The 16,616-nt window shown below is 37.6% G+C and overlaps 1 protein-coding gene across 6 annotated transcripts in view; it reads left to right on the top strand.

Annotated features, from left to right (window-relative positions):
• The first annotated feature begins 1,098 nt into the window (after positions 1–1,098).
• Positions 1,099–16,616, top strand: part of PSIP1 (PC4 and SRSF1 interacting protein 1) — a 38,996-nt gene continuing 23,478 nt past the window's right edge. For 3 of the 6 annotated variants that reach the window (XM_069474211.1, XM_069474216.1, XM_069474215.1), the window contains exons 1-3: positions 1,099–1,253; positions 1,868–2,086; positions 5,498–5,574. In XM_069474211.1, the coding sequence (XP_069330312.1) occupies positions 2,015–2,086; positions 5,498–5,574 (149 nt within the window). In that variant the 5' untranslated portion in view covers positions 1,099–1,253; positions 1,868–2,014. The remainder of the gene's footprint in view (positions 1,254–1,867; positions 2,087–5,497; positions 5,575–16,616) is intronic. The other 3 variants (XM_069474212.1, XM_069474213.1, XM_069474214.1) reach the window with 1 other exon arrangement.

Raw genomic sequence — 16,616 nt, 5'->3', positions numbered from 1 at the left:
ATTAAAACTTAATTTTTGTTAATTTTCATAATGTCTTCTTACATATTTATTGGGAACCTGGGTGAACGTTAATGGACAAATAAATATTAGACAATTCTGGTGACATAACGCTGGTATAGTTTAAAAGAACATGTATCAGTTCACATCAGAAGGCTGGACATATTACTACCAAAACATTAAAGAATGTATTGGCTAAAGGATCAAAAAATAATCCTTAAAATGTCTTTAAGATTATTCTAAGAAATAAAACATTTACGATTTAGTAACACTTGTACACTGTACCAGCTACCATCCTACTAGGGAAATACAATTTAGATGCAACTAAAATTTAGTTAGGGCCTAAACCCACATCCTATCTAAGAGGCTTAAGGCTTTCCTGTCATTGTTTTCTACCCTTCACAATTTGCATTTGTTAGGATTGCATTTTTCTTAATACTTCTTGGTGTTTTAAATGTAAAAGAAATGAAAAGGGGTTTTCTCATATTATAATTTCAAGGAAAAGGAGACTGCTAGGCACATTTAGCGAGGTGCAAGAGGCCTACAGGCTGCACACCCTGCAACCGCCTCATGCTCCTATTTTATCTACGGGTTTTTGTACAGCTCTTCTTTTTTAGATGATACAAACCGTGCAAAAACAGCATTAAAGCCTCCCCACCCTGGGAAACGATGCAAGAACATGCAGCTCAGGCTGCCAGTTTCTCCCTAACACGCAGCCAAGAGCTAAAGGCCCGGATACCCGCCCCCAAACCGCGTCCACAACAATCATTTCCTCCCTCCCCGCCTTTTACATACAGTACACATACAAATACACACACGCAGAGCAGCCAGCAGGGGCGGGCCGAGCCCGACCACTCTGCAAACCGCAGGGGGAAGCCACAGCAGGCCAAGCTATTTTTGCCCACTCCCTTTTCCTTCGCTTGCGTCTCTCTCTCCATCTGGATGCATTAATTAGGCAAAAGCGAACTTACGGATCGAGGCTTTTCGGAAGCTCCGCTCCGGAGCCACATCCTTTAAGGGGGTGCTGCATTATCTCCCCTGCCTCGGCGAGCAGTTGGTCCCGCCCCAGTGCTAGCGGGCGCCGAGCGGGAGCCGCGCGGGAGCGGCGCAGCGACGGCGGCGGCAGCGGCGGTGGCGGTTGCGATTCCGAGCGGTTGAGACGCCTCTGCGGCAGCTGGTGGCGCAGGTGGTTTGCGTGGACGCGGGCAGAGGCGGCCGGCCAGCAACCGCAGCCTCAGCGGCCGAGGCCCGGCCAGGTGAGTGGCTGGGGGGGACTCGCCCCGCCCCCCCCGTGGCCTCGCTCCTGGCTGTAGCGGGGAAGTGGACGCGGCCCTCCGGGGGCCTAGGGTCGGGCCCCGGGCTGCGATTGTGGAGAAGCAGGTTGTGTGGGAGGTCGTGTGTGGGTGGAGGGGGAACGTTCGCCTTTTTAAATCCATCTTTTTTTCTCTCTCCTACACCCCCTCCTTTTGGGGGTTTAAGCTCCCTGGAAAAAGCCCGAGGGAAGATGGGGTGGGAGAGAGGGGAATTTAGGGCTGAGCAGCATCCCTGCCTCAGGTGGTGGCGTCTTTTCGGTGGCGGAGCGGCGGACCTGCCCCAGCCTGGAAGGGGTAGCTCCCGGGCTGCGGAGGCCGCGCGCTCGGCGGGGAGGAGCGGCGGGCGGCCCTCCTCTCGCTCTCCCCCCGCGCCCGCCCTCCCCCTCCTCTAGTCTCTCTTTCCCTCCCTCCTTCTCTCTCTCTTTCTCTCTCCCTCTCTCCCTCTCTCCCTCCTCCTCCTACCCCCTCCCTCCTTCTCTCCCTCCCCCCTCCCTCCCCGTGCGGCCCCTCCCTCCGGGTTTGTTCGCTTTAACCGCCCTCCTCGCTCTCCCTCGCAGGCGCGTCGGGACACCCCCGGCATCCTCCCCCGCCCGCCGGCTCGGGGGCCTCCGCTCGCGTCCACCCTCCCGCATCCCTTCGCCTCCGGCATCGCCGCATCTCCTCGCCGTCTCCCGACCTCCGGACCCCAGCCTCGCCCCCGAAACATGACTCGCGATTTCAAACCTGGAGACCTCATCTTCGCCAAGATGAAAGGTTATCCTCATTGGCCAGCTCGGGTAAGTGATTTGCAGCCTTCGGGTTTAGCGGTGCTACCTTCTTCCTCTGAGGCCTGCCTCCTACCATTTCTCTTAATTTTTTCCTGTGTGCTTTCTCTTTCCTTCTCTTCCTTTAGTCTCATTTGCAACCTGACCTTTTTAGTTTTTTGCCCAGTAATCGTCCATGTAATTATAAAAACCGAGATGTTCTGCATACCTATTTTCCTATGGTTTGTTTTTGACAGACTTTGACAGGTTTTCTTCATAGGAGATATTTAAATGCGATGTTAGTTAATACTCCATTGTAGGTGAATTAATGGAGTATAAATTTTATGTTTAAGAATTGGTGAAACGTTGACATTTCCTTAATTTTGAATATAATGCGAAATATCAGTGGAATCTATGGAAATTACGCACAAACTCTTGGATGTCAAAGAAATATATGAATGTGGTTAAATTGGATTTACAGGGTTGTTAAAAAAATGTTTTGCAGTTGATGAGGCCTTCTGGATTTGTTTAGTAAAGAGATTCAGGATTGGATGTTCTTGAAAGTATTACAATAACTTAGCACCAATAAAGGTCCAAAAAATTCATTTCCATGTTTTTGTTCTTGTTAATGACCTTGAAGAAGTTGTTCTTCCTTTTTGTTTCCCTTAGGCAAAGGGATGGGGGTGGACCAGGTTCCTGGGTTCACATTTAGTGGTACAGAGAAGAGATTAAGGACCCAGAATGTTTTGTGATAGTTAGGAATTGAGACAGTCTAAATATCTAAGCTCCATTTTCTGAAAAAGAGGTCTTTTGTTTATGGTCAGGCCCAAGCTCTAAAACAGTGATGGATAGGACCTAAGATATGCTGAGATCTGTTAGATTAGGTAAACTAAGGATCCTTTTAAAATATACCTATGTGGTATTCTAAGGTTGTAATTATTTTTACAAGCCATTTATTTTCTACTAATTGATTCTTCTCTGAAAATGTATTTCTTAAAAACAATTACAATCGTATTGTTTTAGTTATGTCAGCTGGGAAGAGGAATGGGGGAAATCGCTCATTTGGTAACAGAATCATGGACTGAGCAAACTGAGAGTTCCATTGAAGTATAAAATGATTGCTGTTCCTTAAATTTTCCCATCCAACTCTTCCAGAGCATTTTTTTCCTAGTGTATCAAGTTTGCCTTTTCAAAGGAGTCTTAATCGTTAATCATAGTTCTTGTTTATATGTTTCACATTCTAATCTCTTCCTTTTATTATAATCTTTTATTTTAATCCTTTTTGTATGCTTTGACTTCCAAATACATTGTAAACTTCTTGAGAGCAGTGGCCTTAAACTGAATCCTTAGTACATAATCACGTACTTGTAAAATACATTTCATGTTTAAATAGAGCCTAGGGAAACTGAGCAGGTTTAAGGCCCTTTTAAGATACTTCTTCATGGTTTTTGAGGTGTACTAGTTTATTTTGAGGTGTTAGCAAATCTGAGATTGTCTGATACATCTGTATTCAGATTTCTGTGCCACAGTGCATTAAAAGTCAAATGCAAATGTTTTACAATTCTCCCAAATCCCCCTCCTCACACCCTTCAGTATGTTAAGTGATTAAGAGTTAGTGCTATTAAAAGTAAAATAAAGTAGCTTTAGGAAGACCAAGAGTATTTTCCTTATTTAACAAGTTCATTTGGGCCGGGCGCGGTGGCTCACGCCTGTAATCCTAGCACTCTGGGAGGCCGAGGCAGGTGGATCGCTCGAGGTCAGGAGTTCGAGACCAGCCTGAGCAAGAGTGAGACCCCGTCTCTACTAAAAATAGAAAGAAATTATATGGACAACTAAAATATATATATATACAAAAAATTAGCCGGGCATGGTGGTGCATGCCTGTAGTCCCAGCTACTCGGGAGGCTGAGGCAGTAGGATCGCTTAAGCCCAGGAGTTTGAGGTTGCTGTGAGCTAGACTGACGCCACGGCACTCACTCTAGCCCGGGCAACAGAGTGAGACTCTGTCTCAAAAAAAAAAAAAACAAGTTCATTTGAATTGGAATGGAAAAATTTTTCGTTTCCCCCCTCATTTTTTCTTAGAAGCAGCTGACTTTGCTTTCAACATGCTCTGTGTCCAAGAATTATATTCCTTTTTCTATCTTCAATCTTAGCAATTCTAAATCTTAGGAGATGTATTTAAGGTCTCAGCTGTAAAAGTGACACCTCTTGTTCCATTTTGGCTTTAACATTTTCTGTCTACATGTCCCAAACTTCATTAATTTTTAAGTCTTGCACATTCTTGTATGTAATCCTTTACCAGTAATTATTCTTAAAATCAACTTTTAAAAACATTTGCCTGACATTTATTAAACTCCCTCAGTGCTAAGCATTTGCATAAACTCTTAAAGTTGTTTGCTAACAGAAAGAAGAACATGAACTGGGTTGACAGAAATTGTCTCTTAAGGATCTTTGCAATTCTTGGGGCCTTCCCACAAAGCTGAAATGACAGATATAGTCTTCATCATATAGGTGAGGAAATTAGAGGGATTGAGTGGTCATGATTCTATTGGTGTGTGAAAACCTTCAGACTTCCCCACAAATAAACCAGGCTAGTTCCCCTCATAGTATATTCTCTGACGGTCAGCCCCCTTCTTAACAAAGTCACCTGATTTTTTTTTTAAATTAGTGTTTTTGAAATTATGAAATTTAAAATAGAAATGTTTTTAAATTCTGGCTAAATACTACTGCTCTAGCCCTGGGGTCTGCTTTTCCTTTATTGATTAGGGAGAGTAACAGGTACTACCAGGCAGACATAATAGCACCTGATACTTTCTTCCTTAAATAATTAAAAGGATTGAAGAGAAATGAAAAATAAACAGGTAACCTCATGTGATTCAGCCATATAGGTAAAGGATCTTTTCATAAAATGTATTTCAAACTTTGGGAGATAGTGCTTTAAATTCTTGTTAATGTCTGCTTTTACATTACTCTGTTATTTGTATAGCCTTCTTGCAGAAATATCATTTAGGATTGTCAAACAGGTTCAGACTCCTTGTCTGAAATGCTTAGAGCCAGATATGTTTAAGAATTCAGAATTTTGGGATTTTGGGAAGGAAATGACAGTACAGATGCCATATATTTTGTTGCTGATAGGGTCTAGAATAGCACATGTTAATTTAATGCAATATTTCTGCTTAGAAACAACAGTAGAAACACTAGAGTGGGTAAAAGAAATGACTGAATTATCCTCAAATGTCTAGGTTTTGCCACCAAATGAATTTTGAAACAAATCTTGGTTTTTAGGGCTTCTTGGGTTTCAGAACTGGGGATACGGAATTATAGGCCTGTACAACTGGTCTGTTTTATGACAGATCTCTTTTGAATGTCTTGTTCTCAGTTTATTCACGTGTGTTGAGGTGTGCATGATTTAAAAGATTTTAATTTTAAAAATTTTTCTTTTAGGTAGATGAAGTTCCTGATGGAGCTGTAAAGCCACCCACAAACAAACTACCCATTTTCTTTTTTGGAACTCATGAGACGTAAGTCCTATTAGCTTTAAAGGCAAATCAGTTATTTTAGCAAGGTCGTTGGGCATAAAATGTGAAACAAGTAGAGCTTAATTTAAGGGAGAAATAGTAAAGTAATAGAAGAGTTTAAAATAATCTTTGACTTTTGGAAAAAGTCTTCAAGTCTCCTTTTATTTTTAAGGTAGAGTTTAAAGATACTGTAGGTTTAATACTTAATGGAATAGATGTTTCCTTAAAAGGAAGGTATGAATTCTCTCAACAATAAGAATGAGTGATGGATATTTCCTATTTAACGGACTAAATAGGAAAATAAAGTGATTTTATAAGGACTACCTGGCACCCTATTTTAGGCTTTGTAGTATCAGCCACACGAACTATATATTGTAAGAAAGGCGAGAAGAAATCTATTGGATGGTTCCCTGTGTGTGTGTTCACCTGGTCCTTAGAGCCACTCTGCTCTACTACCGCTGGTGGATGTGTGGGCAGAGAACTGATTTGGTGAAGCAAACTTTTTAAAAATTGCAGCTGAATGTTGAACTGTTACTTCTGAGTGCGTGAGATCACTCTGGGGGCCATCATTAATTTCCAGAAACAATATTCCTGCATACCTATAATTTAATAGCCTTACAAGTACTGTGTAATCTGGTGATTTTAGACTTGAAGTTTAGAATCTGCGATAATTTTAGTAGAGTAGGCTTGTTTACTGGGGATGAGGAGAAACAAAACGGTTGATATTCTACATTTTTTGTATTCCTAAGAGTGGCTACAATGGCAACAACATTTGGTTTCATGTTGATTAGCTATTGTGTAAACTTTCACATAATTTCTTTAACAGGTTTATTGAGATCAAATTGACAAACCATGAAGTTCACCCATTTAAAGTGTATAATTCGGTAGATTTTAGTATATTTGCTCTCAAATTTATTAGCAGTCACTTTCCATTGTCCCCCTCCCCTCCCTGACAACCACTAGTCTAGTATCTGTATAGATTTGCCAATTCTAGACATTTTATATTAATGGTATTATACAATATCTCATAATTAGGTTTTGTTTTTTTTTTTTTTTAAATACACTTTTGGATCCAGAATTGGATTGACCTCATTATAATTAGAGTTGGGTTCAGGTTATATGCTCTGTATAAAAATACAGTTTTTAAGAAATGATAAAAGCTGGGCATGGTGCTGGGTATCTATGGTCCCACCTTACTTGGGAAGCTGAGGCCAGGAGGATTGCTTGAGCCCAGGAGATAGTTTGAGGCCAGTCTAGGCAACATAGCAAGACCCCATCTCTTAAAAAAAAAAAGAAAAAGTGAATTTCTGATTCCATGGGATACTCTACCATTTAAAGAAATGCTTCGGTAAATTTAAAAGAGAAAGCTATCTTTTAATGAAGAATAGCACACTATGTATTAGACTAGGGGTTTTCGAAGTGTGGTGCCAGGTCTAGCAGCACCAGCCAGCATCATGTCAGAACTTCAGTTAATAATGCAAGTTCTTAGGCCCTAACCCAGACCTACTGAATTAAGCTGTGAGGTTTTGGGCCCAGAAATCTGTTTTAATAAGCTTTCCAGATGATTCTGGATGTGATGTTTGGAAATACTGTAGTAGAATAATGAAAGTAGATATTCCTTAGAATTTTTCAGTTTTGTAAGTTTAAAATTCTTTAAAATAATTCTGATATTTCTGAAATGGGACAGATTTTATACTTTCATACATCCTTATAGTTAGAACACACAGTCCATTCTTACATTACTTTTTTAAATTTAGAAGAGGAATTATCAACTCCTCCCTAGTGTTAAAAAAAAAAAAAGGCCGGGCGCGGTGGCTCACGCCTGTAATCCTAGCACTCTGGGAGGCCGAGGCGGGTGGATCGCTCAAGGTCAGGAGTTCGAGACCAGCCTGAGCAAGAGCGAGACCCCGTCTCTACTAAAAATAGAAAGAAATTATCTGGCCAACTAAAATATATATAGAAAAAATTAGCCGGGCATGGTGGCGCATGCCTGTAGTCCCAGCTACTCGGGAGGCTGAGGTGGTAGGATCGCTTAAGCCCAGGAGTCTGAGGTTGCTGTGAGCTAAGCTGACGCCACGGCACTCACTCTAGCCTGGGCAACAAAGTGAGACTCTGTCTCAAAAAAAAAAAAAAAAAAAAAAAAAAAAAAGAGGGTTTTCATACTGTAAATAACTAAATTTTAAATCAAACTACACCAGATAACTAAAACTAAGTATTGTTTGGTTAATGGGTATGGAGGTAGTTAATGAAGACAATGAATTCCTAATATTCAAGAAATTAGAGTATATCTAAGGAATTAAAATGTATTTAACTATAAGTTAAGCTAATGATATTAAATTTTCATTTCAAAATGCACTTGTAGTGTTTTGTGCCTTAGTGTTCCCATAAGAATACCATTTATCTTTGGAAAGGTGGTGCTGCCATATGTCTTGGTATGGTGACTTTTTCATGTACTTAAGATTAATTTTTAGAAACTGGATCTCTGATAATCTTTTCCCCCCCCTCAAAATTTGGGAGGGTAGTTACTTGAACTTTTTGATTTGGATTTTGCATAAATAGTTTATTCTAACAGGAGTTAGGGAGATGGGATAGGAAGATTATATAGAAAGAAATAGGGATTTGGAAGATTGCACTAATTCATAACTGTTTTATAGATTAACATTTTTTAATTGTGATTTGAGAGCAGAATCCTTTTTTAACAGCATTGTTTTTCTGACCAAAAACATCTGATTTTACTTATCATCTTATGACATTCATAGTAAATTAGTGCAGCAATCAAGTTTTCAATATTAGACAGTGATGGCTTATGTATACTAACTGTGACCATCTACCAGGTATCTTAAACCTAACATATGCAAACCAATTCTTACTAAGTGGGAATGACATGGACCCAGTTGTTTGCTGGAGCCAGAAGCCTTTGTATTACCTTGATTACATATTACAGTCTTTCCTCTTCCTCACATCTAGTCAGTCAGCATCTAGTTCTTTTCCTTTAAAATGCGTCTGGATATGTCCACTCTTGGCTGTCTCCTCTGTTATAACTGAAGTCCATGCCATAATTACTCCTGTTAATAATGTCCTTATGCTATCTTAGTCTCAGTGTCTACTCTTCATATACAGGTGGCCCTCCATATCTGTAGGCTCTGCATCCATGCATTCAATCGTGAACTGAAAATATTGAGGGGAAAAAATGGATAGTTTTGTCTGTACTGAATATGTACAGACTTTTTTCCTTGTCATCGTTCCTAAAACAATACAACTATTTACATGGCATTTACATTGTATTAGGTAGTATAAGTAATCTAGAGATTATTTTTAAAGTATGGGGGGGGTGTTATATAGGTTATATGCAAATGCTGTGCCATCTTATATAAGGGACTTGAGCATGCATGGATTTAAGTGCTGGACGATGGTCCTGGAAGCAATCCTTCAGAGATACCAAGGGACAACTGTCTAGTCGAAGTGATCTTTATATCCTAGTCAGATCATGTCCTTTCACTGAACTAAAACCTTCAGTGACTCCCTATATTAACATTACCAACAAATCAAAACCACAGACTATCCACAAATGCCATTTATAAGACCCTGTATTAACTAGGCTGTTGTTACCTCTCCAACCTCATCACATTTTTTACTGTTTTTTCTGTTATGCAAATAAGCCTCATCTTACCTCAGGTCCTTGTTGCTTGTTTTCTCTGCCGGGAAGGTTATACCTTCAGGTATTTGAAGTCATTTAAATCTTAGGTCAAATCCTCCATTTTATGTTTATTTTCTCCATTGCAACAAGGACACATTTTTTTTTCTCTTTTCTTTCCTTCACCTACACTTGAAGACTGGGACAGGAGGGACCTTGTCTATCTTGTCATCATTTACTTAAGTGCCTGGCACATAGTAGCTGTTAAATAACATTTGGTGATTGAAAGCTTTATGTCCTAGATAATCATTTGTTGATTATGAATTTGCTGTCCAGTAACCAACATTTATATGGTGGTTTAGACAACTAGATCAGGAGTCTCTCTGAATCCTGACTGCCATTTACCTGCTGTATGATCTTAGGTTACCTATCTTTGTGCTCTTTTCTCTCTCATTTGTAAAATGGGAATATCTACCTCAGAATTTTGGGATGCACTAAAGATATTACATGGAAAATGCTTAGACCAGTGCATGGCATTTGTTAAACACTAAATAAATGTCAGCTATTAGTAATTAAAAATGGTACAGCTTTGACAAACTTTTATTTCATTTTGGGAACAAGACTTGTGGGGATTTACCAATTAAAAGTAATGTTGCATATTATTTTTCCACGACTGCTAGTAGTGTTCATTAAATTGTTAGAAATACAGCTCAGTTTGAGTTTTGCTAAATAATTACCTTTGCTATTTAAGGATACTTTTACCTAGCTCTGTTTCTCTTAAGTCTGGAAAATTTAAAGATGGCATTTTGCTGCTTTTATCTCCTTATTGATCTTAATAGTGGTAATACAAAGAAATTGGATGCTCAGTTTTAGGAACTTTAAAAAATATACATTACAGGCTGTGTTAAAACTTGCCTAATTTATAGTTTTAGGAGTGAAGGAAGTGTACCGGTGGAGGTCACAAGGAAATAAAGGAATGAATAATAGTACAGGATTTTATTTTCTTCCACACTACTTCTATACAGTTTCCATAGCTGCATGTTGTATTGGTATGGGACTGTATGGTTTTTGTTAAGTTTTATACCAAATAATGAGATGAAGTGTTTTATTCATCTCTTCACACCAGCAGGTTCATGGCATATAGTACACGCATATTCAATTGTTTGTTGAATCATTTTCCATTATAAAATAATGCATGCTATTATGTAATATCTACTTATAAACAGTATGTTTCATACTTTTTGATTTAGTAGTGGAGAAATGAAGTGCCAAATTAGAATCAATATGTTGTTAAAAATAGGACTTTCTGTTTAATAGTATTACTTGACAACAGTTAAATGTGTTTTGAACTTCATATATTCAGCTCTGGTAGGCTTTCCCATTTTGTATATGTGACTTCTGGTTTGCTCCAAAAGAAGAGTTCTAGGTGTGTGGTAACTGGGCTTTTGTGAAAGGAAGGGGGTGGGGTATGTTTGTTCTTCTGACATTGTTCACAAAAAAATGAATTCAGAGAAACAACTGCTTTTTTGTGTACTAAAATTCTTAGGACAATTTGTGTATAGCTTGTACACACTTAGAGCCTTAAGGCATATGCCATGTAGGAGACACACTTGTAGGATTTAGGTTGCTTCAAAATTTTAAAACTAGTACTGAATTCAGTTAACAATTTGCTATTTTCTTAGGATGTTTTACATTAGTCTTGATTCTTATGAGCTTTGATACTGGTATTTGAGGTCTGAGTTCATATGGATGGAAATGTGGCATCATATTTCCTAATACTTTGTTAGGAAATATTTAAAAGACTGTATTATAGCAGATAAAGGAAACGGTGAAATCCTTTTACGGAACACTGTACAGTTGAGGCTCTGCTGTTTAGTGGCTAGATGACCTTGCCTGAGTCAGTTCATCTTTCTGGAGCTCAGTTTTCTAATATTTAAAATGAGGCTTTTGGTGATCCCTAAGTTTCCTTTCAGCTCCAGAATTTGGTGGCAACGTACCTTCAATTAATACATATCTTTTCATTGTTAAAATTTTTAAGAACAAACATAACAGGAAAGTTCTCTGTGAAGGAAATACAGTTTTTACTCCTATTTTACTCCCATTAAACCTGTTAATGTTTTGATGTATTTTCTTTCAGACTTATCTATGCATTTTTTAAGCATTTGCTATCATACAGTTATGTCCTGCTTGTATGTGTGTGTGTACACGTACATGTGTACTAAGCATTTGGTATGTTATTCTAGAATGATGAATGAATGAATCAGACCATTAGTGTTTTGATACATTTTCTTTCAGACTTGCTTTTATAATTTTTCCGTATTTGCTATTATGGGTAATTATAGCCTGCTTTTATTTAGCATATTAAGTATTTTTTCTATGTCATTTTAAAATGGAATGCTTTGAAAAATAAATCATAGCCATAGCCATGTAAGGTTGTACCCTTGGGAACTAGTGCAACTGCTGTCTAAAAACTAATCTTTGCCCTGCTCACCAAACCTGTGGGATTGCATGCCCAAGGAAGATTCTTTTTTTGTCCACCACCATGTTTGTGTCTCGTTTAGAGCTCATTGGTCTGGAATATATCCTTTTATCTAGCTGTTCTTAGGTGTAAAGATTGAGCATTAAGTTTATTACAGCAGCATGATTTTATAATAGAAAATTTGATATAGAAAATAGTCCAACAATAGACTAATTTTGGTATAGCCATTGAGTGAAATAATATATAGGTGGGTTGGGGTTTTTTTTTTTTTTGAGACAGAGTCTCACTCTGTTGCCCGGGCTAGAATGCCGTGGTGTCAGCCTAGCTCACAGCAACCTCAAACTCCTGGGCTCAAGCAATCCTACTGCCTCAGCCTCCCAAGTAGCTGGGACTACAGGCATGCGCCGCCATGCCTGGCTAATTTTTTTTTCTATATATTTTTAGTTGTCCAGTTAATTTCTTTCTATTTTTTTAGTAGAGACGGGGTCTCGCTCTTGCTCAGGCTGGTCTGGAGCTCCTGTGCTCAAACAATCCGCCTGCCTTGGCCTCCCAGAGTGCTAGGAATATGTAGGTGTTAAGTAATTGTTGACATAAAAAGATACTCATTTTCATTTGGAAAGGTCTACTTATGAATGAGTATATATTATATACATTGCAATTACATAGTTATATATATATATACACAGGTAATTGGGTTGAAAATAATGACTACGGTTGGTGAAATTATGGATTATTTTGTTTTCTTTGATAGGATATGGTAGTCTCTGAAAAATTTTTAACAGCTTTATTGAGATATAATTCATTTCCCATACAATTAACCCACTTAAAGTGTATTATTTCATAGATTTTAGTATATCCAGCGAGTAGTACAGCCATTTGCAAAATCAATTTTAGAATATTTTTGTCACCCCAGAAAGAAACCCTGTACCTATTAGCAGTTACTTCCCATTTCTTCCCAATTCTTCCTCCTGCCTTGACCTAGGCAACTACTCATCTTCTTTCTTATTCTGGTTATTTCATGTAAATGGAACCATACAACATACAGTCTTTAGTGACTGACCATTTTCACTTACGATGTTTTTAAGATTCATCCCTGCTGTAGCCTGTGATAGTACTTCATTACTTTTTATTGCCAGGTAATATTCCATTGTGTTGATGCACTATGTTGTATTTATTCATCACTTGATAGACATTTGGATTGTTTCCACTTATGGCTGTTATGAATAATGCTGCTGTGAACATTTGTATCCAAGTTTTTGTGTAAACATACTGTTTTCATTTCTCTAGGAGTAGAATTCCTGGGTCAAATGATAACTTTATGTTTAATCTAGAGAAACTGCCAGAATGTTTCCAAATCAGCTGCACTGTTTTACATCTCACCAGCAATGTATGAGGATTCCGGTTTCTCTACATCCTTGCCAATTCATTATCATCTGTTGTTTTTATTATAGCCACCTAAGTGGTACTGAGGTGGTATTTTGTGATTTTGATTTACATCTCCCTGATAGCTTAATGATGTAGAGCATCTTCTCATGTGTGAATTTTAACAAAATTTTCTATGCATAATATGAATTTAGATTTTTAAAGGTCTTTTCAGTTGGAAGGGGGATAGTTATTTGAGTATGTGGATTTATGTGTGACTTTCATATGAACATAATGATTAATAAAGTAATGAAAGGTAGAACTTGTAAATCTGAATCTGGGAGGAAGAACAAGGGGAGAATTTTTTAAAAAACCTATTTAGCAAAATTAAAAATGAACCAATTGTAATACAGTATATGTAAAATGAGGTGAAGTGAATATGACCAAATGTAAGTTGATTACATTCTGTGAATGGATAGAATTCTATTAAGACTTTCAGACTATATAAGTAAACAACCTTGTAGTGCTTGTGAGACAAGGCTCAGACAAAACAAGACCAAGTAACAATGCAATGCAGTCACAAAGAAAACAGGAATGACAATATTGCTGTAATTTCATAAACTTCAAAATTTGCTGCTAGGTCTTTAGTACACAAATTAGGAGGTAAATTACAGATGTATATCACGTCACTTTCAAAGTTTCTTGGTGATTAGTCAGCAAGCATGTTTCTCAAATCATGCACACAGCAGTGTGTGTAGTTGACTTCTGTCTTCTAATGATACACCCACATGACATTTTACCAAAATAAAAGAAGGAATTGTCCAACAAAGATGAAAGTTCAGCAAAAACAGTAATAATGCTAGCAGTGAAATTTTAATTGAATATAAATGAAATTACAGAATAAATAGGCTGGGCAAGGTGGCTCATGCCTGTAATCCCAGTATTTTGAGAGGACGAGGTAGGAGGATTGCTTCAGCCCAGAGTTTGAGACCAGACTGGGCAACATTGCAAGATCTTGTCTATACAAAAAATAAAAAATAGCTGGATGTGGTGGTGTGCACTTGTAGTCCTGGCTACTCAGGAGGCTGAGGAGGGAGGATTATTTGATCCCAGGAGTTCCATGCTGCAGTGAGCTATGATTGTGCCACTGCACTCCAGCCTAGGAAACAGAGCAAGACCCTGCCTGAAAAAAATTAATAAAAAATAGAATAAATAGCTAATCTTGTGAATGTAGATGGTGTGCGGTTGCAAAGACACTAAATACCTAGCCAGAGGAAATTAATGAAGAGAAGCTTACCAACATAAATGAGGAAGGTGATTATTGTGGGAAGGATGAAGATGTCCCTGAGGAAGTGATGCCAACAAAAAACAATAAAAATATTTACAGATAAAATGCTGGAAACTGATTCAGACTTAGAAAGGAGTACGACAGTTTGCCAAGGCATAGAAAATATGCTTATTCTGTATCATAAGTTATATCATCAGACGAAAGAAAGCACTGTTCAAACTACTCTTGGTAAGTTTTTTTTTTTTTTTTTTTAAGCAAAGAAATGACACACTTTGCTTAGGAGCCAACTTTTTCAATCTTTTCAGCTTTTAGATTTTGTCTTTTTAGTCTTATGAGTTTAAAATAATCCCTTTACTATTGTTTTTGTGAGGTTTCAGGAGGGAGAATTTGTGTTGACTTGGTTTGTTCTAACTAGAGATAACATTTTGATGGAAGTTTAACTCAAGTCATTTACCTGGAATTTGAAACCAATTAGATAGGAATGTTGTATTGTTTTAACTAAACGTATTAATTTTTCTATTTGAGATTATAGGCAGGAATGAATGGGCCTAGTAAAAGCCTGAATTTCTTGATTAAATGAGATGATTTCAGTTTTAACCCCAAAGTAAATTTCTTTATAAAGGAAATTAGCAGTGTGCCTTAATTCTAGCATAATCATACTGTTTGAAATTGGGATGTGCAGTTAAAATACGTGGATATACTTGAATATTCCTGAGTTACAGAATTTAAATAATAAAGCTGACATTTATATGTCTGATTATATTTAAATAGAGTTCTGAGTGTCCGTATAGTTGAAATTTTAAAGCCTTTTTGAAAACAGTTCAAACTACAACATTAACTATACTCATTATGTTCGTAGTTCTTACAGAATTTCAGGAGATAAGGAACGTGTGATATATATGTAATTATAATAATTTTAAATTTTAATATATTTTAGGGGAAATGAGTATAAATGGAGTTTTCCTGGTGCTTTTGAGAGTACACATATTATCAACCATCGTAGCAAAAAACTCTTACATACATACATACTGTTTGTATTTTTATAGAATTGATGGGCTTCTACAGAACTGACAGCCATAAGGAGGAAGATGTTAAGGGGTCTGTCCTGGAGAATGTTGTGTAAATTTATATGTACAAACATTCCCTGACCTACAGTGATACAACTTGTGATTTTTTGACTTTAACAGCTGGTTTTTCCAGGGTATTTAAATGCATTTTCAACTCAAGATATTTTCAACTTATAAGTTTATTGGGACATCTGTACATAACAAACAGTTGATGGCTCATTATTTCTGAGTTCTGTATTTGTGAATTTGCCTACTCCCTAAGATTTATTTGTAACCCCAAATCAGTGTTACTTTTAGTGTCTTTGAGATCATTCATAAACATGCAGAGTAGAAAAAAAGTTGAGTTACCTGGTACGTTCCTAGCTGAGTTTGAAGAAGGGAATGCTTTACCTGCTTGTTTCCAGCACTCATGCTGTAAGCAGGTGTCCTTTTTGCAGTCTATTTAATGCCATGGGTTTTTGCATTTTTGTGTTGTTTGCTGGTCATTTTGCTGTTTAACACATTGCCACACTAGAAAAAAATTTTTTTTCCTTGGGTTCACAGTGTTTTATTGTGAAAACAATAAAAACTCTGAAAACAAAACAATCTTTTCTAAATTTAATGAAAAATTTATTTTTTACTGGTTTCTGCATGCAAGTTATACGCAGCTTGAAAAATAGTTCACACGGCTCCCGAGATGATGAGACATGTGAGTTACATTTGCTTCATGAGCTCCAGGGCTTAAAATTAGCGTGAGTTAAATACAACTCACAAGGCGGTTAACAGGTTTAACTGGTCTTCAAGCATAGAGCTAAAGTGCTTTTAGTGTTCTTAAATGCAAGAAGGCTGTAATGTGCTTTACAGAGAAAGTATGTGTTCCATAAGCTGCTGGCTATGGTTTAATGTTAATGAGTTACCTGTATATTAAATAAGGCATCTTTAAACAGAAACACATAAAATTTATGTATTGATTGGTTTACAAAAGTTGTGAGTATAGGAACCTAACCCTGTATTTCCCCTAGTAGCAGAGGTTTAGCATTCAATAATTCAGCTTTCACAGTGACTTTATAGAACGTAACTACCATGAATACCAAGGGTTGACTGTGTACATATAAATGTATGAACTGGTTATAACATCTGATTCCCTCATTGAATAAAATAAAATTCCAAACGTTTACTCATATAAAAAATTATATGTATTTAGATAATATACCCTATTGACAGTTTTGTGAATTG

This window comes from Eulemur rufifrons, chromosome 7, assembly GCF_041146395.1.
Source record: "Eulemur rufifrons isolate Redbay chromosome 7, OSU_ERuf_1, whole genome shotgun sequence".
Lineage (NCBI taxonomy): Eukaryota > Metazoa > Chordata > Mammalia > Primates > Lemuridae > Eulemur > Eulemur rufifrons.
This window is presented reverse-complemented; position numbering and strand designations above follow the sequence as displayed.